Genomic DNA, 25353 nt, shown 5'->3' on the forward strand with positions numbered 1-25353 from the left:
CACCCAGCTTGCCTTGTTACTCTTCTTTCTTTGCCCAAACCAAGGCAGGTTACGCTAAGATACAGTCCTTGAGTAAGCTGGAGGGTGGGTGACTGCTTGTGCTGCCTTGTTCTGTGTGCAGAAAAAGGGCTGACTACCTGGCCATCTTTCAGCTAACACGATGTCTATTGACCACTGGGCTAAACATTTCACACAGCAGCACATCTAAGCAGCTTGTTTTTAGCCCAAATAATAGTAACAGTCACAAGTTAGCAGTCAATCCATGTGGTTCATCAAGACCAAAATACTTGCCCTAAAACTCCTGCTGTGCTGCTAAGAGACAAGAAAGGAGAGACTGAGGAGTGACACTCACAACTCCCAAAATACCAGCTGCTAAGAAGGTCTGGCTTCTTCCAAATGCTCTGCTGGAGGGTGAGGTCTACTCAACAAAGCACACAGGACCCTGCCAGGAGGCCCAGAGATGGATTTTTTTTCAGCTGTGGGCAACGAGGGAATTTGCTGGGACTTGTATCAGGTTGGGGAAAGGAAAAAACAGGACCTATCCAGCTGGTAAAGGCTGCAAGGAGCAAAAGCTAAGAGAGTGAAAAGGGCAGTTGAGGAAATCTGCCTTTTACTCTGCAGAAATGGAATGGTAAATGGATTGAACACGGGGAACATGGAGGAAAAGGGGGAAAAATGAACCCTCAGGGATGGCTGTATTGTAAACCTCATAAGTCACTTTGCAAGGCACATACCTCAGCAACATATTTTCCACATTTCACCAACTGCTGTTGTCCAGGCACTTTCTATTTTCAAAACCTTCTATGTATATAAAATGTACACAGGCAGGACAATACTTCTTCAGTACATCCTCGTGTTCAGTCGTGTTTTCTTTTCACAAGGATTCTTGGCTTGGAGAAATGAAAAGTGCCACCTCTGAATACGAATGTGTCCTTTTAAACACGTTCAAATTTGCCCTGTTTTAGCTAAATGTGACGTTCTTTGTGAACGTTAAACAGCGGAGACACACACACACACACACACACACACACACACACACTCACTCACTCCTGGGGAAGATATTCGTCCATTTAAGGAATGAGAAATCATCACATTCAGCAGCAGGTCTAAATACAGTAATATGAAGGTTCCTTTCGCTCCCCCTGAGCAGGAAAATGTCACTGTGTACCAGACACCCAAATACTCAGGAATCAAGTAAATCCCCCTTTTTTAGGAGGGAGCCAAATGCTTCTGTTGAACAAAGATGGGACGGCAGTAGCTGCAAGTGCTGGACGCCACTTCTTTCAATGGCTTCTGCACTGACATGGCAGGGCTCAGAGCAGTCACGGGACACGGCCCTGCATTCCCTGCTGGCAGATAAGGCTGAGGGCTGTGGGATATCTCACACGCTGCCTTCAGCACCTCCTGCTGCTGGGGTGGAATGGAGTGTGGCGTTGCATTCTGCACCCTGCAGAGCCTCCTGCTGGGAGGAAGGAGACCAGAGGAGCTGCATTTTACTCACCCGTGATCCACCATCTGATCCTCTGCAACAACGGAGGCAGCCTAGAATTATGGGGCCATTGTGGCTATCTGCACTGTACAGTATATTGCACTTCCACCATTCTCTGCGCTGCCTCCTGCTGACAGAACCTAGGACTGGAGCAGCTAGAAAATAAACCAACCATCAGGAAAACACTTTATATGGGCTGAACTTCCATTACACACCCATTTCCCTCCCTTTACCTCCCTGTATATTTCTCCCCCCAAAAAAAAGCCACAGTAATCCAGTAACAGCCTGGTGTTAAATAGTGGTAACTCATATTTATTACAATTATATACAATCATATTTTATATTTGAAATCTATACATGATCACACGGACGAGCACGCTTGCTTAGTGAGGACAGTGAGACTCAGTTGTTACAAGAATTGCTCCGCTAAGAGGCTCTGATGCAGTGAATAATATAATTGGACACCACCATTTTAACAGCTGAGAACACAATGCTGCAAATGAGAGGTTTCAAAGTTCACCGGTTTGGTTGGTATATAGCCCCAAAAGGGCAAAAGAAAAATGGCTGCACTGGGCAAGAGGGCCTGTGGTGTACCTCAGAGCTGGAGTTGTTCTCTCTCTTGTTAAGACTGCCTTGCTGAAGCAGGTGCCTGTCACCGATAGGTGCAGGTCTCAGCTGATCATTTAACATGGGTTTTCTCCTCACTTGGGGAGAAAAACAAGCTAAGAACCATTGCAAGGATTCAAAATTAACCACTTATTTCAGCATCTGATATCATCTCATTCAGGACAGCTATAAAAGATGTCAAAAACTGATGCTAGCTCCTTGTCTTTGGAGGAAGAAGGGGAGTAATTGCCATGAGTGGGGTCATCTTTTAAGATGTCCTTTTACAGGGGAGCAATCAGTAACAAAGCCACCTGTTCTCATGCATTTTACTGTGGCCGTGAAACCTGGACTCGGTCCCTAGCAAGAGGCCACTCTGATGAATGGAAGAGAGCACGTGGGGTAGAAATAGTGTTCTTTGGACCCCACCAGGACTTTAGTGTTTCTATACGCTGGGTAGTTTCAGGAACTTGAGGCTTGGCGTAAGGCTTGGAAGAAGGTGGCTGTGACTGAGATCTGGTGAGGAATTAAAACGTCATTTTTTTGGCAATAGAACACCAATTAGTTTGAGAAGTAAAATTGAGGGGTATTCTGGGAAACAGTGACAACTGTTTTGGGGATTCTGTGGGGATTAAAGGCTTGTGAAATCAAAGACTTCAGGGCAGACAGGTTTCTGAAACGGGATAGAAGGACTCTTTGCTAGGATGTAGCACAGAGGCCGACCACTTCAGGAGATGCTGGATGCTTTTGTAAGGGGACTTATTCTGTTGCTGTGGTGCATGGTAAGGCGATTGGTCTTCCAGCCTAGGCAGTGACCCCAGCTCATGGGGGGAAGGTGGGCCTGGGAGGGGAGAAGAAGCCACTGCAATGCAGCACAGCCATGTGGTGAAACGGCCCACCTTGTTCACCAGGCAATCACGACCCTGCTCAAGGTCAATCATGGAAGAATCACTGGAAGGGATGGTGGCACTCCACAAAACGGGAGAGGCACCAGGGACAGTGCAGGAGGCTAGGGAAGATGTACAGCAGCATCAGCAGAAGCCAGGGAGCCTTAGTCAATCTCATTCTCATTGCTGGCCCCCTCAGGTCTTCGTAGCTTTTCCACTTGCTCGTTAATTTGCCCATCCCCTCCTCTCCGGTCCTCAGTCTGGACACCCATACATTCCTCCTCATCCACGTGGCTCACGTCATCATCCTCATCATCCTCTTCTTCCTCTTCATTCCTTTTGTTTTCCCTTTTCTCCTCCTCACCCTGCACCTCCATCCGCACTTGGCTCTTGACATCAATCACTGCCTTGTTGCCTTCCTCGGTGCTCAGCAGATGGCAGCTGACCTTCGAACCCTCGGGACTGTGGTTCTCCTTGACCGGTGAGGAGGTGGTAGATTCATTGCTGACAGGTGAGATGTCGCTGCTGCTGTTGTGGTTGGTGACAACAGGGTTGGAGGGTGAGCTTGGCTTCACGGGGATCTGCCATGATGGGATCTTAGGAGCAGAAGGGGAGGGAGGAAATTGCCTCCTTAAGGGAAAGAAAGGGGGAAGAAAAGGAGAGAAAGGGGCTTTTATTAAAAACAGAGGGGTTATCATTAGAGAGAACAGTATTTGTACTGGGAAGCCATGTAAAACAGGACTGAAACTTCAATGAATGAGAACAAGGCCATTTCATTTCTTCAGCCAGGATCTCAAAGTGCTTTACAAGCAACCAGTAATTGAGTCTGAACTGATGTTGTTTGGCCAATTTCACAGAGTAAGTTAGCAGTCAGGAATGCTGCCTCTGGAAAGACATGGGTGTCCCTTATAAAACAATCACTAATTAATTGGAAAGGAAAACTCCCACTGGAGTAAGAAGTAGGAGAAATCTGCTCCTTGTGCCTCAGCCAAGAAATTTCACCACCTGGCTCTCGCCTCCACTGTGATACACAGCTATTGCATGCTGGCTTATTACAGTCCAGACTATCTCCTAGTCCCAGCACGCACTTTACATGTTTGGGCCAGATCCTGGCTGCTGCTGCAAACTGGCTTAGCTTCTCTGATTTGAATGGAGACATACTGACTTGCTCCAGCTGAGAATCTGGCTGCTCTGTCCTCAATGAGTCCTCTCCAGGTGGGCTTTAAGGATCTGACAGTGCCAAGCTAATGCCCATCTCTAAAAGGAGAATATAAATTCCAAAAAGGACAAATGTAGGGATCCAGTAGGGAGTGTTAATGCCCTCAGAAAGGGATCCATCATGAAGAGTAAAGCAGAAAAGCATGTCTGGTCTGGTGCTCCCCACGCATCCTTCTTTTGTATGTGCAAAGTGAGAGTATGAAAAGGTATCAGATTCAAGTCTGTAATGCTGTGTGGGGGGGTTCTCATGCCCCTCAGGTGAGCTGGCAGTGCCATGGGTAAAAGTAGGGCAGACCCAAGCTGGTTACACTCTTACAGTGAGTGCTTGCACACAATGGAGTCCACTTTCATAAGCTGAATTAGGAATAGTAGCTGCTCTCGCCTCCCTCTTCTCACTGCCACCACTAGCCATGGAAGAACTGCTGATCTAGCCTCCATCTCCTGAGAGGGCAATAAGTGAACATCTGCATTCAACCAGTATCATAAATGCATTCATTCTGGAGTCTTTCTGGGCTCGTGTTGCTGCTGCCTCCTCACTGCAGAATCATTTGACTTTTTTTTTTTTTCTTGGAAACTGAACAACTAAAACAATTTTTATCCCTAAAGCTGCAAAAAAGAGTGATTTTTTGCTAATGGCAGCTCTCACGCTTGCCCACTCCAGAGAGCTGCTGCTCCTCTGCTGCTGGCCATCATAGACAGCAGAAAGACTTGGTGCCAAGGATGCTTTGAGAAGAGTTATTTGTATGAAGAAGGAAGTTAGGGAGCAGTATCAAAGGATCAACAGCTGATAAACACTTCAGTAGTGTTTTTAGAAATAAAAGAACTTCAAACTGAGATCTGTTCCCTCCTCACATAACTTATCCCATAGGTTGGGATTTGTGTTACTGTCATTTCAGACATCTATAGTATAATATTTCTGTGCCTGAGTGAGCCAGTGGAGAAGAACAGGTTGTGCTGAAGTGTCATTTGACCTGGTTATCCCTAACCATAAAGAGGTCACATGCACTGCATCCACCAGTGGTTCCCTCTGTAACAGAACAGAGGTGGCCAGCTCAGATGCAGTCAGCCCCTCTAACCAAGTGGGAGGAATCCTCCCTGCTGGGAACGGCAGAGAATTTCTCTATCAAAAACAAAAAGGAAAAAATCTTAGTAATTATTAATTACCCAGAGCACTCTGTGATGTAAGGCAAATTTGAAAAGCATTTTGAGACCTGCAAATAGAAAGTGATAGTGGAGTGGTATTATTAAAATAGCAATAACAGGATATAGAGCTGGTTCCTGCTGGAAATGCTCTTCCTCTCTATGATTGAGAGAATCCCAGAAAGCAACCCTTCCCCACACAACCATCTTCTGTCAATATATTCCATCCATACCGGTTCAGGAGGAGTCCTTTTAACGAGTAGATCTCGGATTTCAATTCATTAATATTCTGTGACTCCAGAATCCAGTTGGTGGAAGTTGTGGCCTATAACATGGAAAAAAAGGTGCACAGATCAAAGTATGAACTCAGATATAGCTCAAAAATGTCACCTTTTTTCTGTGTCCTCTTCCTTCTCCTCCCATTTGGGAATCTCAAGTGCTGAGGACAAACTCTATCCTTTAAAATCTCCAATCAGGGCAAAACAACTTCCACAACGAAGAAGGACCTGAACGGATCCCCACAACGATCAGAAATAATAACTGTTTCAATGTGCTCCAACAATTCAAATATTTGCTTTTAGTTTTGGGGACTAATTAATCCTGTTTCTAACAACCATTGCTGAAGCATCTCAAGGGAACCCTTTTTTTATTTCCTGTAGAAGGCAGCCAGCACTTCTGAGAATTCAGATGAAGCAAGCTCTGCACAGCATCTTTTCACCAGCATGTCAGATAGGGAAGAATACACAAAGATGTAAACCAAATGATTTGACACTGACCTATGGAATGATTTCTAGAGCACGAGGATCCAGCAAAGCAGCACCAAATCAGGCCCTTTACTCTTCCCTGTTACTGCACTTAGCTGAGGCAATAGATTCAAATATTACATATTAACAACTGGTTTAAAACTATGCCCTCATTTCTCCTAGATCATGAAATAAGGAGTCAATTACCTGCGTTCTGTGGTGCTTAAGAGGTGGACTGATAAATTACGCCTGAAAGCTCCAAAAACTTTCTGCATTAGATCTGAACAATTAGAGCTGCACTTGAGTTACCAGATTGTATCTCCAGGAAGCAGCTGGACTAGGCACTGTCTCTCGGATATTTCAAAGCAATGAATGCAGCTCGGTGGGGAAAGATGATAAGTAACTCGTGGAAGCTGCTGTCAGCACTGCATCTGAATTGCTATGGGGCATCAGGCAGAAATTAGAGTAAGGTAACAACTGAAGAGAACACGCTGCAGACAATACTTTGGGCATTTTTTTAACCCTTTGGGGAACTTAAAAAATGGGGACATCATTCTGAAAGCGAGATCACATTACAACTAACCCCATCCAAACGCTGTACCAACTCCTGCAGTGATGGGTGAGTTTGGGACCAAAGAACACTCACTTCTAACACTTCCCACAGAAATTGCTGCTAAAAGCCAATAGGAATGAATGCATCTATGAGTGTTTCTCCAGAGGTAATCCCAGTAAATGATGAAGGAAGCCAGGACTGGAAGAACAAAACCTCCTTCTTGCCAGCTCCTACGAGCTGTAGCCAGGACTGCTGGCTTCTCCTTACTACCCCAGACTCACTACAGCCAGAGTTCCCCTAGTGCTGGGCAGCCCTGAGCACCTCCACAGCCAGCACCCTGCACAGGAACTTCTGGGCTGCAAACCCAGGGAGCAGCTCAGCCTGTAGTAGCTGTGATATACACAGATGTGTTCCCTTGGGATTCACACTCCCAGCCCTCAGACAGCAAGAATCCAGGAGCCACTGTTCTGGCTCTCCAAGACCTTGAAAGCTACAGCAGCACGTTAACAAGGGAGTGATTTCCACTCGCTGGCCTGCAAAGGACTCAGATTTCCAAAACACATATGGTGCCAGATGCCTAGGATTTAGAAATAAAATCTGACATCTGGGGCTTTTTAGCCAGTCTCTTTAAAAACAGTTGTAGAAAACTCAAGCCTTGAATTTTTATGTACGTTTTTTAATTACTTAAAGTCCCTCTTTTTAATTTTTTACAGCATGCCAGTAGGAGTTTGAAAAGCAGATATAAAAACTTACATTACAGCTGAGAAAACACAGCTTTTATTCTTTGGTTTGTGGGGTTGCCCAAGTTTGTCTTTGTACACATGAGGTTTAGATATCATAACAATGTGTGCTACCATTTCAGTGTGGGGGGTGGAGGGGGGGCAGGAGAAACTTCTTTAAGACTTTCTAAACCACCAAGACTCTTATGCCCTTTTCCCTTCTCAAAGCTCAACATGTGGCCTTAATCTTAACACTTACGACCTGAAAACAGTTTTCCAATTTCCGGACTGGCTCCAGGCCATTGACAGGCCACAGTTCCCAAGGAAAATTGAAGTAGAGTGTTGTGACCATAAACTGACTTTCATGGTTAGGTTTACAGCTGTGCCACTGAGGGATTCCTACTGTACAGCGTGCACACCACAAAGTCAGCTGTGGCCCACCAGTTACACACCATCAAAGGGTTTGTATGAGATTAAAGAATAGGTACAGGGAGAAGTCAAGCACTCGTGCTACAGAGAGAAGATTACAAGGCATTGTGTAAGGGATTTAATAGTAGAAAGAATAGTCTCTCCCTGTACTGAGAATACCTGAAGATTACTGGAACCTGAATAATCCTGAATTTGAGTGACAGGAAGATGCCATCTCTGCCTCACTGGGTTAAATCCATCCCAACTCACGTCTAACCAACACCTAATGGCTGACAGAATGCTTAGGCCATTAGCTGCAAATTAGTTTAGAGACAAAAAGTATTGTCATGGGCCAACATAATAAAACAGGAGGCATTACTTTTGGTGCAGCCCTCATATTTCATTGGGTAGCCAGTTAGAATCCAGTGCTTTAAACATACAACCTATGTTGATACTAGAACTGAACGCATCTTCTAGGTAATGTTCTAAACGTGAGGAGCTGGAGGTGGATACCTTAGAAGCAGCCAATTCTTGGGTGAGCTCCTGGATTTTCTGTTGTTGCTGGGTTAGCATTTCTTGGACAGCTGCTAAAGTTGTCTGTAACTGAGTCACTGTGAGGAAAAAAGCAGGAGAGTGTTAAACTGAGATACATACACACATGTCCTTCCTGCTGTCTAACTACAAAGATGCCTCTATTCCTACTATATCTAATGTATCTATGCCCGCCTGCTCACTTTAATCCATATGATTTATCTGCACTATGGGTAATCTACCTGCACTGCATCTAACCTCCAGTATTTCTAGTTTATCTTTCCATTGTATAGATGTCTATAGCCCACAGTATATCCATCCAAAACCTCTCCCTTCTAATTATATTGGTTTATGATTTGTACATCTCCCTGAACTTACACAATGTTTGTATCATTTATCTGTCTCGGGCCTCACGCAGGCAAACTCTGGGGCCAGCTCCAGCCTGGAACGAGGCTGGTCTGAGGACTGACCTCGGGGTATCATGAGAAATGAAAGATGCTTATCTTCACACCCACCACTAAAAAGTGTAATTAGCATCGTCCCGCTTTCAGCCCACCAGCTTCTTCACCCCGATACCTTTAGCAAACACTACTGAAAATCACACTTTTTTTCCATCCCATCAACCGCATATACTTTGTCCATTTTTCCTTTTAATTCAAGAGAACGCCCAATATTTCCCTCCTACACCACAGCAAATACTGATATACTGATGAACAACTGCTAGACTCCAACTCCAGTTGCATGAGAACTTTTTCTACTTTGGCACTTTTATCCAAAGCTTCCAGGCAGTAAACAGGCTGATAAAATAAAGTAAAATGAAAAACTCTTGGTGTGACAGGTAACAGCTAATCCAGACCATCATTAGGGCATCAGGTAATGAACAAGCACCCTATAGAGTCAATAACAGAGAAGGTGGCCAAGGTCAGGGAGGCTCAGTAATTACAGACTCTCCTGACCCTGCGTTGGATTTTCAGATGGAAAGTGGGGGGATAACACACAAAAAAAAAGCCCCTGAAAACATCAGAGAAGCAGAAATTAAAAATGAACTTTACAGCCCTCCGAAAGGCTGTCATTTTATTCCCCTTATTAATATTCTGAGGTTGGGAGCCTTTCCGTAAAAACATAATTAATTGAGGCCGCGCCGACAGTAAACAAGCAATTTCAAATTAAACCGAAATGACGGCGGCTTCATTTGCAAATGTGAACAGATTCTCAGAGCAGATAAATGAAGTCACCACATAAAGTGGAGATGTAGGGAAAGAAGAGGGTGGGGGTCTCGGCAGAATGGAGGATACGGGGAGAAAGGCTTTGAGGGGTGAATTGATGGAGTCATTAATCTTTACCTGTCTGTGTCACGCTGCCACTCATCTCAGCAATGTTTGACTCAATCCTCTGAAGTTGTTTCCTATCTTCCTTGCCTCCCATGATGAGAGGGAGCAGGTATTTCTGCACGGAGCACAAACATCTTTTTAGGAAACAGGGGTATGCAAAATAAATTTCTCATCTTTCCGAAACGACCTCAAAGCCCACTATCCAAACCTCAGTCTTTACCACGGAGCCAGGGATCATTTACCCGCACACCTGGCGGAAAGAAGAAACTCCTTCTAATGTAGGTATGAAGAGAAATTGCACAAAAAAGGGTATGAGTTTTGTGGTTACGTGTTGGGGATGCTGAAAAACAGCTCAGGACTCTGTTTAATGTCTCCTGGGACAACCACATCTAGAGAAAAACCTGTGACATATAGGATACAATTTCAGATGTTATGCTCACAAATGTAAGGGTGTTGACAGTATTTGAGCTATACCAACAAGGCAAGGAATGCAGAAGTTGGACGAAGAAGGGAAAGGACCTGGAAAGGACAGAGAAAGCACAAGAGAGGGAACAAAAGTTGTTATAAACTGTTGGGATGTCTGGCTTGGGAAGGTTAGAGCTGTGGAGGGGAAAGCAGAGATCTGATGATGCTGCCCTTGCAGTGGGTGGTTTTTGCTTAACAGGTCACAGCTCTCCCCTAACTACCACAGATCCTCCTGCCAGCACTACTCACAGGAACTGGATGTGCACTCTAAGATGAGCACAGCCAAGTACAACAAACAGCAGGTGAAAAGGAATGAGAGAACAATGCTCTAGGATGTGGAAACGACCCTGTTGGCATCTATCAATTCTTCACCATGGCTTTTGATGCACGCACATGCCCTATAGGGGCACGCATTCAGAACCCTTTCTGAGACAGAGTTCATTATACAAACTGAAATGTGTGGGACAGCACTCTTTTACACTGAACAGCACTGGTTTAAGATTTCCCTGTTGCTGCACACAGCTCTTACCCTCACAACACATATGTGTGCACATATGTTTGCACTCAGACATTCTGAAAACTAAATAGCTTTTGATGACTCTCATAAGCAGTTCTCTTTTAGTTCTTACACAACACACATGGACAACTATGCCTCACTCTAGCATCCTATCTTTCATGTAGAAATCACTATTTGCAAACTCCCTCAAAATGCCATGAAGGGCAGAGGGAATTTATCAACTGTCTCCAAAGATTTCTTACTCCTATAAAACAATATGGGTCTCTGTTAGGCACACAATATGTCTTACGAGGTTTGGATAGACAGCAAAGCAAAATCTGTAAACAAAGAAAACGGCAGTAGGATGTATTAACAGCATTAGTGACATTATGCCAAAAATTTTATGTAAATCATCAATATGTGTTAGATATGTGTCACTTGGTAACAGTGATGTGTTATGGTCTGCAAGCTGTTGTCCGAACATCTCTCTGGACACTGATCAGCCACACCACTCTTCACCAGAATGAAAAGATCAGTAAGGCTGGCATCACTTCTTTAACGTATAAAAAACAGGGGATACCACAGCTCAGAAAAAGTCATCCTCTTAAGTCATGTGACTTTGCCTGCATAGATAAAACACATTGCTAAATCTGGCCTCCTTCTCTTACTTTAAGATCCAGGACATTAATGAGAAGATGGGATAAGAAATTTAGTTAAAAAAAAAAAAAGGCCAACTCTTCATTTATACTAAGCAAGGCTGTAGCATAATCTAATGTCACTTACCACAATGCTGAAAAGCAAATCCAGAGTGAACACGTATGTTAAATGAGAGAAACATTGCACAAGAAGTAAGGAGAGGCTCCTGCCTCTGCAGTACACAAGAGAACACACACTTGCTCTATGCTGGTCTAAGCACTCTGGAATACAACTACAGGATGTATGGCTGAGCTGGAAGTTAGCATCTTCTTTCAACCTTCTAACCAGGCAAAGAAGACTTTGTTAACACAGGGTGCAGGATCAGCAGTGCACAAACCATTAGGCTGTGGATATGACAGTAATATCTGCTGGCCCATGCTGAGAAAATCCCTTTACTGACCTGTGCTCAGTTTCAATAAGTTTTTATTTATATATGTGATGAAAATGACCTTGCTTCTAGCAGTTAAGAGATCCGCTGCTGAAAATTATTTGATTGCTTGCCATTTTTTGACTGCACATTTTCATGTGAAGTGCCTACATTTCTCAGATATACCAGTGGCAGTGGCAATAAGAGCTGAGATGATTCACCAGAGTAGAACCAACCAAAGAGCATTTGGACACAAGCAGCATAACATCGTCCTCTCAGAGTACAGAGTAAGCTGCTGGGAGTGGTGAGGGAGATATTACCTTGTAAAGTTGGTGGAAGCCAAATGCAATTCCTGCCATTATGATAGCCAGAGCCCCATAATCTCGCCATCTGGAGCCAGGTGGATCTGAAAGTGAAAACCAAGAAATAATCACAGGAAGAAGTGCAGGTCACACCAAACAATGCTAGTTCAGTTTCTTAGCAGGCACAGACTCGATGGAATTAATAGACTTAATGGCATTAGGATGCTGGTAGCCTTTAGGTACAGCCTGTAGGCTCCTATCCCTACAACACTGAAACATCTGTCCAGACCTCTTCATTGACAATGGCCTTGCTCAAGGTGTCAAACAAATCACAAGATCTGTTTCTCCTGACTCTTTCCTTGCAAAAAGCACTCTGAATTTTACTGCATGCACCCCAGACAACTGTGGTGTCAGAGCTTGCTAAGGTTAACTCATTATTGAATACCACTTCCTATCAGTACTGCAATTTTTACAAACTGAGGACAAACACAAAACCTCAGAAGAATGCAGGAAAAAGGAAGTATTAAGTGGAAGAAGAGAAAACTGTTAGGGCAATAAATGGGTTTATAAACACCATATCAGCAGCTACAGACCTTTTCAATAAAGGACACAGTGTCTTTCAAGCCTGTTATTGTGAATAGCAATCAAAGCACATATAAACAGCAAAGACAAAACATGCAATTAAATATATAGAGAGAGAAAAGTGAAGGAGAGAAAAACTTGAGACATGTAACATACAACTCTGCACATGAGCATAAAGACTCAACAGAACAAAGCAGACACGGCGCTCTCTGCTCCTCCAAGCAGAATCAGAAGACACCTGTAGTTTTCCCCCAGCTTCATCCTTTCACCTCCCTCACAGTTCCCTTAATGAATCTTGCACTGCCCCCGGTTTTCTTGAATAAAGAGGATGCAGAGTGATCTTTCCTGAAGTTCAGTGGCAGGATGTGGGCAGAACTGATGAGGAGGAGGCTGGTGTGCAGTCTCTAACCAGACAGATCTATATGTGACCTGCAATGTTTGGGGAATGCATTGTGTTCTCCAAAGTTTCAATCTGTGCTTAGCAGGCTGACATGGCTGGAAGCTCGTCCCCTTTCTGCTTTGTTCACCTATTGCCATTTTTCTTGTTGCAGAGATCTTCAGGAATTTCATTGCATTGATTATTCCCAATCCAAGCCCTCAGGTCCTTTAGACAGGCACTGACCCAACCACCGGCACCTCCACCTTCTTGCTACATTTAGGATACAGTTCCTCAGATTATCCACTGGCCAGAAATCAGAACAAATTAAAGCAGCTCTGCCAGAACCTGTGAATAGTAACACCAGCAGTATTTGGGGCTGATTTGGCTGCAGTATTGGAACTTAGGCACACGATCAAATTATCATAACTTTTTAACATAATGAATTAACACACATCAGCTAAGCTGCAGTAACTGGCTGCGTACATGTCAGGATTTAAAATGATCTTTGGCTGGTCTTGCTGCAAACCCCAGCCCTCCGCCCCAGCTCCCCATCCTCACTCTGCTCCCACGGCTGTCTCTGCTACCTGAACTCTGAATTCCCCCCAGTGTCCAATTTCTGCCTTGAACTCCTGACTGAAAGCATCTTTCCATGGCAGCGCTGAGCTGCCTACTGCAAATGGTTCATGAAGCTCAGAGGTCGGTGTGTCCAGCTGCAGCTTGTCCTGGGCTGTCCCCAGCAGCAGCGACCTCGGGGCAGGATGGGCACACCTGTAGCACCCATCCACCCTGCCCTTTCACCTCCCTCATCTCTCACTCTGTTCTTAGAATGTTGGAGCTAAGAACATTTTATTGCCCCCTGGTTTTCATTATTAATGAAAAGGGACCGGATTGATCTTTCCTAAAGTTCAGAGAGTCTATAAAGACAAGAAGCTGAAATGCCATTTTCCTCGTTTTAGAGATGTGTGAAATAATTCTGTCTTGTGGCAAAAAAAAAAGTGAGGGGGGTGGAGAGGAAAACTCAGCGCGTGAGGGACACAGTAAAGACTGTGCATTGACCACATCAATATTACGATGCTACGAAGAATGTCACAGCTCTGCCTGGAATCCACATTCCATCTTCTTTCTGTTTGCAGTGGAGGGAGGGCTGCACGTGGCTCAGCTCACACTTGACTTCAAATTCCCCACTTGTAAAGCTGGGGGAAAAAAATCAGAGCCAGCTAAAAAGCATTCACAGCCCAGCGAGCCCATGGGCAATGAAACCCTTCCTGAATAGGCACAGGAACTGGGAAGGCACTGAACCTTCCTGCCTTAGAAATCCTGGGAAGTACAGCGGTATTTTCTCCCGCTGTAAGTCTGTTTCATTTGCAACAGCAACTGTAAATCGCACTTCCTGAGCAAACACTATTTTGAAGATCCCCACTCACCTCAGAATTAGTTTTCTTGACATCAATTAATTAGGCTTCGTGCATCCAAGTAAGGTCAGCCCCTCGCTAACAACCACATATAAAACAGCAGAAACTGAGGCCGGAAAAGGTGATTTTCAGGGAGCAAAGAGTGAACCCATGGAGAGGAGATGGGGAAAGAGAGACAGGAGTCTGGATTCCAGTCACCATTTTTAATTGTAGGAAAAAGCAGCCTGTGTTTTACAGCCTCCCTCCTAATGAAGACACAGGGGCGGGAGGAGATCCAAAAGGCAAGAGGAGCCCTCACAGCTGATTTTAAAGGCGGTGTAAAATCCCTATAGAATAGCATACACGGGAGACCATAAACACCATGTGAAGAGCACAGGCAATACCAGCAAGCAGCACACGGCTCTGCACACCTCGCTCAGGAACTCCCCTGAGTTTGTATGTAATTAGAAAGGTTAGAAAGGTACAAAAATATATAAACCCAATTAATCATTTAAATATTTAAAGTCAGAGTTTTGTCCTCACTGTTGGATTAGTATATTTCATAACACCAACAGCATACAACCCTGGGTTTTTTGGTGTTTTTTTTTTTTACTGGAGGTTCATTTTAGAGCATGTTTAAACTAGTCAGATTGAGTGATGCTTCCAGCAACTAATCGCATGTCAAATAAAAGATATTTTATGTAATAAATTACCGCTACAAGTAATTCAAATGTCATTTATCAGTTTTATTATCAGTCAGGCAAAGTCTTGTTTCTCTACATTAATCAAATTCAAGCTTTTTTTAAGCCTTTTTTTTTTTTTTTAAAGCAGTTTTGACACCTCTTGGCAAAAGTACAAACCAGAGGGAAGGAGTTCCTCCTCCAGAACAGGGAGGGGAAATAGTAGAGATCCCATTAAGCTAAAGTACAGCGTCAAGAAACTTTCAAAGCATCACTCTTCTCTCTTTCCCCCTGAAGTTACCTCAACCAAGCCCACGAGTCCAGCACACAATGACTTTGCTACTGTGAATGTGTACAAATAAACTTCTTGAACTCTTAAAGGAAAAGAAAGCACTGACGTGAGTTATTTCCAATGAAAGACCTGAATGCTGAGTAATATGTGCACCAGCAGTAGAATTTGAGCAAAAGGAAGTATTTATGTGCTATACATTATTTCCTGCAACTTCAAAAACAAGAACAGCCTGAGTTGACTACAGCAGGAAAAGATCAAGCAAATAGAATAAAAAAAAAAACATGCACAGGATTTACTGCTCTGACTCACAAGAGTGGACATCTTACATGGGAACTGCTGGCAAGATCACCAACCCTGCTGTTTGCTCGGCATGAACTCCTGAGATGGTTCTGAAGCCACCCTGCACTTCTGCACCTGTAACCCACAGTTCTAACAGGCCTGAAACACGAACACCTTGGTGGTAGGGGAGCAAAGAGAAATTAGGTTCTCAAGTCATTAGTTACTGCTTTGCAGCACCATACCTCAATGATCTCCCTTTTGCTCTGTATGTGTAGTTTTCTCTCTCTAGCATCATGACTTAGTCTAAAGGTATCAAAATTACTCGGAAAAATTGAAAAAATCAAACACAAAGTGTTTCCCAGTCTCTGAGACCGAACCTCCAGCACATCAGCTGCTGCTTCACAAGAAACTCAGATGTCTTCTATAGAAAAAGCACATGTAACCAATAATCTTGTCACCACTTCCAGTATTAAGATGTTCCCACCCACAAATCAACCTTTGGATTTAGCAGTCTACCTATTTCATTAGTCCTTTAGCTAGTGGCATTCATTGACACTCGCTGAATGTTTATGTAGACCAAATGGAGGTGAGCACAGTGAGGCAGTGGGTGGTGCCTTTCAGCAGTGCTGACACTGACAATGGTCACTTCTGCTGGTGCAGGTTCCTGTTCATGGCTGGTAAATAACACAGCTAATGGTCATGTCCATGCTGAAAAATACTGCTTTGTAGCTGAGAATCTGCTCTATCAAATAATATTATTGTGCCCCTTGTAGGCGTGCAAGGAAATCAACAGGAGGCATTACTTTCGGAACAACCTACATATTCAGCTATTTCTTCTTTTTATACATCCATTGAAAGGTTAAACAGAAGGCCTACAAAGAATGGCTGGAGAGGGGAGGAACAGTATCCAATCAACCTACTGCCACTGCTTCCCAGATGTTGTGCGCTGCTAAACAAGCCTGGCCCACAGGCAGAAGCTTTTGGTTCAGATTACTTAAAAAGCACTAATCAAATCACAAAGCCAGGGCATACGTTTACAATCAAAACTCCTAAAAAAAGCTCGGCTTTGGTGGTATTTTTATTCACCTTCAGTTTCTAAGTTTTACAGAATAATATTTTCTGAGCTCTCTTTGGAGCAGCTCCTGGGAACTGTTTGATTTTTAAATATTGGTCATGATTCTTAACCTACTAACAAGAAATAGGGAGCTGGTGCTCTGAGGAAAACCATAATATAAGAGAAGAAAAAACAGCTGATAAAGCTGTAAGGGTGAACAACAACAACAGTGCTTTCCAGTTTGAACTGCACACTTCTTCCCTGCTGTCCTTGTATTAATGGAAGAGAAGTAAGAGAAGATCAACTCTTGCACTGTTCAGCTCTGATGGGAGACAGCTGAACAACCAGGTGATGGCACTAACAGGGATCTGACGTTGATTCTTCAGCAATTTTGCTGTTTCTTCAGATTTTGCTTTTCTGGCATTTTCTATGAACTGCAGGTATTAAGAGCTCAGCAGGCAGAATGCAGTCCTGGAGCTGACCAGCACACCCCAGTACAACTGCAAGAAATATTCCAGCTCTGAACCGAACTCCATCACAAATGTTTTTCTTCCCAGATTGTGGCAAACCAGAGTATTTCAAAGCTCAGAGAACGAGTCCAGTATTATCTCTAACAATAGCAAAACTACGTCATAAACTAATGAACACAGCCCTACGCAGACTGTTAGACACTGGTCAGTATCTGAGCTAGAACTGCTTAGGAACAATATCAGAATCCAATTCCTAATACTCAGCAGGTAAGCAAAGTGCTTTGCAAACTGCCAGCCACACATGTGAGCTGAGCAGCTTCTTTTGATGGATTTTTAATGGTGTGTACTTTGGTTTTTATTGTTTGGAGCTTAGATACTTTTTTGCGAGGTTTATTTTAAAATGCAAATGTATATGTAAATTTTAAGCCTACAGAGATTATGTTGGGACTTTAAAAATTCTCCGAGAGTACATTTTGTACACAACATCATACAATCCTATTCACTCCGTCTGCGCAGCATTTCTGCTGTCACCTCTTACATTAAGACTGAAGATAGAAATCTTGATAAAAATAAGCATCACTCCTAAATGCTCATTATTATTTGTAACATCAGAGCGCTGTTAAAACTCAGTCACACTGGCAATCCAATGTGCCAGACCTTAAACTCACACATGGGAAGTCACAGTCTAAGTCCTGAAGACCTGGTCTACTATTCCTGCTGGAAATAAACTTCTTTCAAGTAACTATTCAAGGCATTAACTGTTCAGTTGCTTGGCTGGTTAAGAAAATAAGTTCTCAAGCACAGATGAAGTAATGATGCACCATCCGTCCAAGAATCTATCAGCTCTATCGTATACTAGTGATCTGTATGTTAGAAATCCCTACTGATGAAGGGAAGCATGACCCTGAGTTTTAGAAGGGAAGACTTCTAAAGTCTAAGGCCTTTTCGAATCAGCAAGTCAGAAGCTTATTTCTACTGACTATAACCCTTCATGACAAGAGGTATCATAAGCTGGTTTGTGTTGGATTTTACTTTTGTAGACCATGATCATTTGTATCACATTTATCTTGAGTAATATGGTCCTGTGGCTCCATCTCACCACAGACATCAATAGCTACGGCGGGCACTCAAAGTAACATTCGGTAGTTGATTCTGACAAAAACTACAGTGTTACTTGAACTGAAATCTAGGACCTGGCCCAGAAATGTTTTTCAGGGGGTTACTTACTGTATACCACAGGGTGAGCAGGCTGAGCTGGCATCAGCTGTGAAGAAGGACCTGGGGACTGTGGCTCTTCCACATTGGTGCCCGACTGCTGAAAAGCCAGGTCAATTTCTTCATCTGTCAGGCCTGGGGGAGCAGAGGAAATGAGATCACTTTAGCACCTTTACCCACTTGATGCACACATAATTAAATTCCAAAGCAAGGCAGAACCCTTTCAAGCTGCAAAGGATTTTGTCACCAACTTGAGCAGTGCTGCCTCCCCAATTTTGGATTCGCTGGAATCTCTCCCTCTCTCTCTGCTGCAATTTAACCTTAAGCGACAGAATATTAGCCTCAACGCTGCTTCCAAATGTGGCTCATTCAATTTCCTTAATTTATCCTTGAGTTTATTGCTGCTTTTGAAGTAGCTTTCTATTGCAATTCTCCATTCTTCCTCCGAAAAAAAGATACCATCAACTGCAAATGTGGCTCATTTTAATCTGTAATGGTGTAAAAAAAAAAAAGAGGGGAAAAAACTAACAATAATGCATGAAAACAGACAGGGAAACAAAAAACTAATTATTGGGTTAGACGACTAATTAGTCTAGATCGTTTCCGAAGACGGGAATAATTTGCTTTATTTTATGACAAATGCAGAAATAAAAAGAAAAAATCAGGACTGACTGTGATTAGTATGAATGGGACACAGAATGCAAGGAGGAAATAAAACTATAACAAAAACAGATCAAAACAAGGCCAAGCCCAAACTTTCAGCTCAGCATCGCCCCAGCCTACTGCTGCCTGATTAGACCGCCCTAGGGCAGCCTGGGTTTTATTTCACGCAGAGCTGCAGTCGCTCTGCACACATGGAACACGTTGGTGCAGTCACTCCTGCCATCAGGAAACGCCAGGATGACCATCCGTAATTGGCCACAACATGTGGAAAGGATTTGGCCAACAAGGGGGAAAAGAAAAGCAGCTATGGGACTCACAATGACCAGCATCTGTGAAGAAAGAAGAACAGCTGCGTTATTTTTCCTAACATGAGAAAACATCCTCTAGAAAAAGATTTCAGTGCTCAGATGGCAACCATGATGTGGGCCAGGACAGCTGGGCGTTATTTGTATGTTATTTCCCTGCACAGAAGCAGATAGAATGCCAGCAGTCCTGATATAAGAAACATCTGAAGCGACTCGAGGCTTTCTACTGCACATGCAGCATGCATGAAAAAGCATCCAGAGGCTGGAAGTGCAGCTCCAGATTCAAGGGAAGAGATTTAGAAAAGAAAGGGCAGCCCACTTGATTCTCACACGGGTGTTGCAGGGATTAAGTGTGAATATGACAGAGAGTGGGAGAAAATGGGTGAATTCTTTCTCTTCATCCTTCCCACTCGAGGTCCATGAAGAAAGAAGTTGTGTGGTTTACATCACAGAGTACCACCAGTGTCAGAAACAGCACCAGGAACCCAAAGCTCCTAATCCCTGATCCTGCAGTCTGAACAAACCCCCCCTTTTATTTTTACTTGATGCGCGCCTCAAAAAGTAAGGAACCGAAACCACACACAGCAGAAGGGAACAAGACTCGCAGTGAGAGTAATAAAAGGCACATGGACACATCAGCTCAGCCTACTGTTCTGGTCACAAAAGCAGTGTCTAATCCATGTTAAAAAGATAAGTCCTAATAAGAAAGAAACTGTTTTAACCAGCTCCTAATTATTTAATATAGGAGAAAGCATAAACAGATGCCAGCGCTGCAGATCACTAGCAGCTATGGAATCTCATCAAGATGGAGACAGACACACAAGATAATATAAGCTGCTGGCTGCAAATGTAGCTCCTAGCTACTAGAGTGGGGGCATTTTGTTCTTCCATGCAAGGATAACAAACATTTAACACTCAGGAGCATTTGGGAGTTACAGAGGATCCTTTCCTCATTCTACAAATGAACAGGAAACAACACTCACTGCTTCCCAACCACGCTGCCCCTTTGATTCTCATCTTGCTTGAGAAAAGACCTAAAGTCTTTCGTAGGTAAAATGCCCTCCTAGTATTATAGTGGGTTTGTCAGCTAGTGACACTCAAGTATCCCTGTTTCCATTAAAACCCTGCCATGGTGAAGAAAAAGTCAATGTGAATAACAGAATGAAGGGAACCTTTTGAGTCCAGTGTAGTGCAAATTAGAATTGTCATTACCTCCCCGGACTGTTCTGCCCTATGAAGGGTAATAGAGGCATCATACAAAAGAACATCACAGCTACTTCCCTTCCTCATTACCGGAGAAGACCAGGAGTGCTGTCACCTTGGAACACCTCCTTTTTATTCACCTGAACAAGATGTTTCCAAGGTGCTGCCATTGAGGCCTCCAAGCATCAAGGGAAAAATCTCTCAGAGCTGATTCTTAAGCATACATATGGAGTGAATCTGCACTGCACACAGGCTGCTGTGCATTCAGAAATATACTTGTCTTCAAGGCTGCCACTTCTCATACACGCTAACAAAAATGTAAGTGATGTTCTAAGGCTGTCCTTGGGCATTTAGAAGTAACTCATCAGAAATCCCTTTGGATTGATCTTTTTCCACATTCACCACCTACACCCATGCATGAATGCAGTACGAGTGAGTTTTCTGGGCTCCAAATTATTCAACCTCCGTGTATTAATTGCATAGAAAAGTGTGAGTTTCTAAATCAGCTCAAAATGTCACCCTCTCCAATATCTCGCCCAGCTGAGTTTTATCATGGTTCTTCTATCACTGGATTAAATAACCCTGACCCACGCGATGTTTGAATCTAGCAAGAAGCTGCTAACTCCAAAATAACATCACTTCCCCTGGATGCAAAAGCTGTGCCACAAAAACCAGAGCTTTGTGTTTAACATAACCCACTCCCTAATTGGTACGTCAAGAAAATAACCTCACTTTAACAGAAGAATTGCTCGACATCCATTTTCTCAACCCTTTGGAAAACAAACGTTTCAGCCGTCCTAAAGTTTCAGCAAGATCAAGACCATGCAGAATGCAAAAGGTTAAAAGGAACAATAAAGGAAACTGCCAATTGTAAGTGAATTATATTTGGCTTTGAAAGCTGAGCCACAGCTATATTATAAAAGGCATCTCTTTGCGTTGTTTACCATCACCCTGACTAATGCAGACCTTTTTTTTTTTTGTTTTAAATAATCTCATGCAAATTAGACACACACTTCCTTCCAGTTGATTGCTATCTGCAAGGAATAATCTAACCGCAGAGGGTACTGAGCAAGGACTGAGCTGAGGAGAAGGATGCAAGGAAGCTGTCTTCACAGCCCTACAGAATGCAAACCTGTTCCCTTCCCCCAACCATCCATCTCATTCCTCTTCTGCACCACAGCCTTAGCAAAGAATTACTCATAATTTTCACAAAGCCTTAAAATTTCCTTTCCAGGCTTCAGAGTGTTGATTTGAATTATCCAGTGCCCACGACTGTTTTGCATTCCAAGGTCCTCGCTGACCCTCCTTTGTGATTGCCACTGCTGCCTCTCCGTTTTCAGGGATCACTCAGCCTCTGTAAATTGTAGTCAAACATAGAACCAGAGAATAAAATGGGTTGTCAAAACATCCACCTTTGGTATTGCACAAAAAGCCCCGCAGCCCAACAACTTATGTCCTTTTATAATATCCACTGCTAGTTAATTTAAGGACCTTGTGTACATTAAAATATTTTTCCTCTTATAATCACTCTCAAGTAGAGTTGTACTGTTAGGCATACTCTGCAGATGAGGAAGTGAGACATACAGATACGAGAGGTGCTCCAAGGGCAGAAACTAAAACTCAGGAGATGTGAGCCCAATAAATATAAATCCATCCTTCTCCATTCTCTGAACGAAACACAGCAGCATTGAACTGCAAAGCAAAACCCTCGCATGAGCTTAACTAGATGAACTGTTAAGGTTTTTCATCTTCTCTGACACATCAGTGACAACCCCTTTTCTTCCTTTCCCATCCACTGAGCCTGTATCTCTTTTCTCCTATTCTTCCTTGCTTTGCTCAATCCAGTAATTCATGCGAGATCTTCCCAAGCTAAAGGCAGCATTCGTTGCAGGGATAAAATTTGTGGTTAGGAAGAGAGAAAATATGCTGGTGGAAAGAATTAAACACGCCTTTTGTGTTTTTCCAGCTTTATTACCTCTCTGGCAGACGGCCCCAGAGCCATCATCACACCTCCCCTTCTGCAGAGACAAGCAAAGTGGGTTTCCTGTTGTTTGCCTCACATGTGCACACACTTTCTAGTCAGAAGAAAGCAAAATAGATCTGGACAACTTGTTTAGTGACAGTAAACTACACAACCACACCAAGCTTGTGCACGGGAGCACGTGACTGAAAGGAAGACCTACTGCAGACATCTCGAAAAAGCATTACGCTTCTGTTCCTGGAAGCCACTGTGTCAACCCTGCTCAGAAAGAACATGGACACATTTTAAAAGAATCATCATAAAAACCTTCTGGGATCTGATCCAGACTAATGATTCCACCTGTTCAGTCGGCTACACGCAGTGCTGTGTGACTCCCTTTGTGCTAGGGTCCATTCTGTGCTCAGTTCAACACATTTCTACAAGTCAAAAGGCACACTCTTTTGACCCTATCTGCTTTCTTCCACCATCGTTCATGGGGTTCTCATGAAGCCAGACCCAAGGTGACACTGAAACATAACCTAAGGTCTCAGAAACATCACTGGTTTCTTTTTCTCACCCTGCGTTTACACTGAGACCCTCTATTTGAATGTAAACATCCTACTGCTGAGCTTCCAACCATGGAAAGGAACCCAAACATCAAAGTGAAAATCAGTGGTGTTGATCGTTTAGCAAAAAAAATGCAAAAAATAAAAACCATTTCAGAAGTTACTGAAAGGGCTTTGAATTCTTACCGCTTAATTCATCCCGGAGACTGCTAATTATGCAGTTCCAATCTTTAGGAAACATGATATACTTCTATTTAGAACTGATAAAGGTGCTCAGAGCTCAGTAACACAGCGCTACCGTAAGGAAGGAAAACCTGCCTGACAATGCAGTGCTAAGAATTACAGCCAGCCAAGCAGCGAGGAAGAGGTTAAAACCAAAAAGTACGTTGGCATTACAAATATAAATAAATAAAGAAACCTGGCAGCAGTTTCTCTTCCTGACCAGGCTTTTTGGAGTCTATAATAAAATGAAGTGTAATGGAGGAGAGGAGGGCAATGTCAGAGGGTGAGGGTTTGGGAGAGAGGTTGTTAAGTATCTCCCTCTCCTCAGCTGTGTTTACTCCATTTACAGGACCCCAGGTGATTGATAGAGGAAAGAAAAGCAAGCAGATAGTAACCCCCCTCCGGGAGCATCAGTAAAGAGGATAACTCCCGACACCAGCCAGAGCCCCAAACTCTCCTTAGGCCACTTGTAATTAAAAGGACAGAGCAAGATATGCAAACCAGAGAAAAAGAAAAAGAGGGATTTTTTTATTTATTATTAACATTTTGTTGGAACAGTGGAGTGCAATAAGGACTCTCAGAGCAGTTAAAAGTCGTCGGGTGACCTGCAGACCCCTATTTCCCAGAGCCTTGTATAAAATTGAATTTTTTAAACATAAATTACACGTAATGACGACACTGTAAAAACTAACAGTAATGGAAAGCTGTGCTGTATTTCATTAGCCTGTATTATTCCATGCCACCTGATCCAGCCGGGCCTTGTTTATGAGTTAGTGTGTTAGCAGATGCCGATGGAAGCATTTGCTTCGACCTTGCTCTTCTCATTGGGGCATGAAATTACGACGGCAGCACCTTGATATTACAGCCATAAATACAGTAAACTGCAAATTTAAGCCAACGGCTCCTATTGTCTCCGAACATAAAGCTGATCGGTATTTATTTAAAAGGAGAACGAAAAAAAATATTATATATCACCTTGTTTATGGGTCCAGTCCCCCCCCTCCCCTAATCTGCCTTATTCAGTTGGTTAAATACTAAACAAACAAACTAAATCCTCCCTATTTTCTACTGATTAAATATTCTCATGAAATGAGTATTGTCTTCAGAAAACTGGATCAAAGTATTTTCACTCTGAATAAGAAAGGGCAACCTACTTGCGTGGCATGGTTTGGAATGGAAAAAAACTCAAACAAGTCCTACAACTTCTTCTCTTTTTTTTCTGTATAAGGGAAGTTCAAAATACATCATGAAAAAGTTGCTTCTGATCACTCATCCACCTTTGCGTGTAACATCTACGTGAGCTCAGACAAGAGAAACGTGCTTCCTTCCAGTCGTTTCCTATTTAAAGACATCTCCCTAGTTAATACTATTTCCAATGGAGGAGGAAAGGTGTAGGAAAAAAAGACAACAAGTTGCACAGAGATTAATAGGAGGATGAAAAGAATGCCCAGGTCTCCTCCAAGGCAGCAGACAGCAGAATGCCTCGCTGTCCTATGGCCATTTGGGGTAAATACCCCTGTTCACTGACAACGCACCCACTGAAATTCATTAAGAGGAAAAAAAATCAAACACAAAGGCAAAAGGACACCGTGCTATCACAAAGTATATCACAGCACAAATCGCAGCATTGTACACCAGTGTAAAATGTATTTCCCTGCTAGTTTCAAGGCAGGGAAGATACTGCTCCACTTGCAGTAAGACTTCCTCTTCTAAGCAAAGAAAGCTCCTTCCTCATATGAAGTGTGCTATCTCTGCTCCACCCAGGAAAACAAAAAGGAAGGGATGCATCAAGTAAAAGCTCCCAATACTATGCTATGTATTTCAGGGACTGAGGCTCCAGGAGGAGAGCAGGAGGAACAACACCCAGGACTCTGAAATTCACAAGTCCTATTAGATGCAGTAGTATCACAGTCTTAACAGGATTTGGACGCCTCATTTTTGAATTAATCTACAGCAAACCTCCAGCTAGCAGCCCGCATCATTCAGCAGGCACAATTTTTGCTTCACACAAAGTTCAAGCTACAAAAAGGGCAGCCAGCAACATGACTCTAAATCAAACAGGACATGCCTCAGAAACCTGAAGTGCAGCACCAGAAGCTTCGTTACAAAGCCCGGCTACCTTCCTATGCAAGTAGGCTATGCAA

General features: G+C 43.3%; 1 protein-coding gene across 1 annotated transcript in view; it reads right to left on the reverse strand.

Annotated features, from left to right (window-relative positions):
• Positions 1 to 1776: 1776 nt before the first annotated feature.
• PEX14 (peroxisomal biogenesis factor 14) overlaps positions 1777 to 25353 on the reverse strand; it is a 70386-nt gene continuing 46809 nt past the window's right edge. The window contains exons 4-9 of the mRNA XM_072354448.1: positions 18303 to 18425; positions 11967 to 12052; positions 9635 to 9737; positions 8274 to 8371; positions 5571 to 5662; positions 1777 to 3609 (exon numbers count right to left, since the gene is read on the reverse strand). Coding sequence (XP_072210549.1) covers positions 3144 to 3609; positions 5571 to 5662; positions 8274 to 8371; positions 9635 to 9737; positions 11967 to 12052; positions 18303 to 18425 — 968 coding nt within the window. The 3' untranslated portion in view covers positions 1777 to 3143. The remainder of the gene's footprint in view (positions 3610 to 5570; positions 5663 to 8273; positions 8372 to 9634; positions 9738 to 11966; positions 12053 to 18302; positions 18426 to 25353) is intronic.

The sequence above is a fragment of the Excalfactoria chinensis genome, chromosome 20, assembly GCF_039878825.1.
Source record: "Excalfactoria chinensis isolate bCotChi1 chromosome 20, bCotChi1.hap2, whole genome shotgun sequence".
Taxonomy (NCBI): domain Eukaryota; kingdom Metazoa; phylum Chordata; class Aves; order Galliformes; family Phasianidae; genus Excalfactoria; species Excalfactoria chinensis.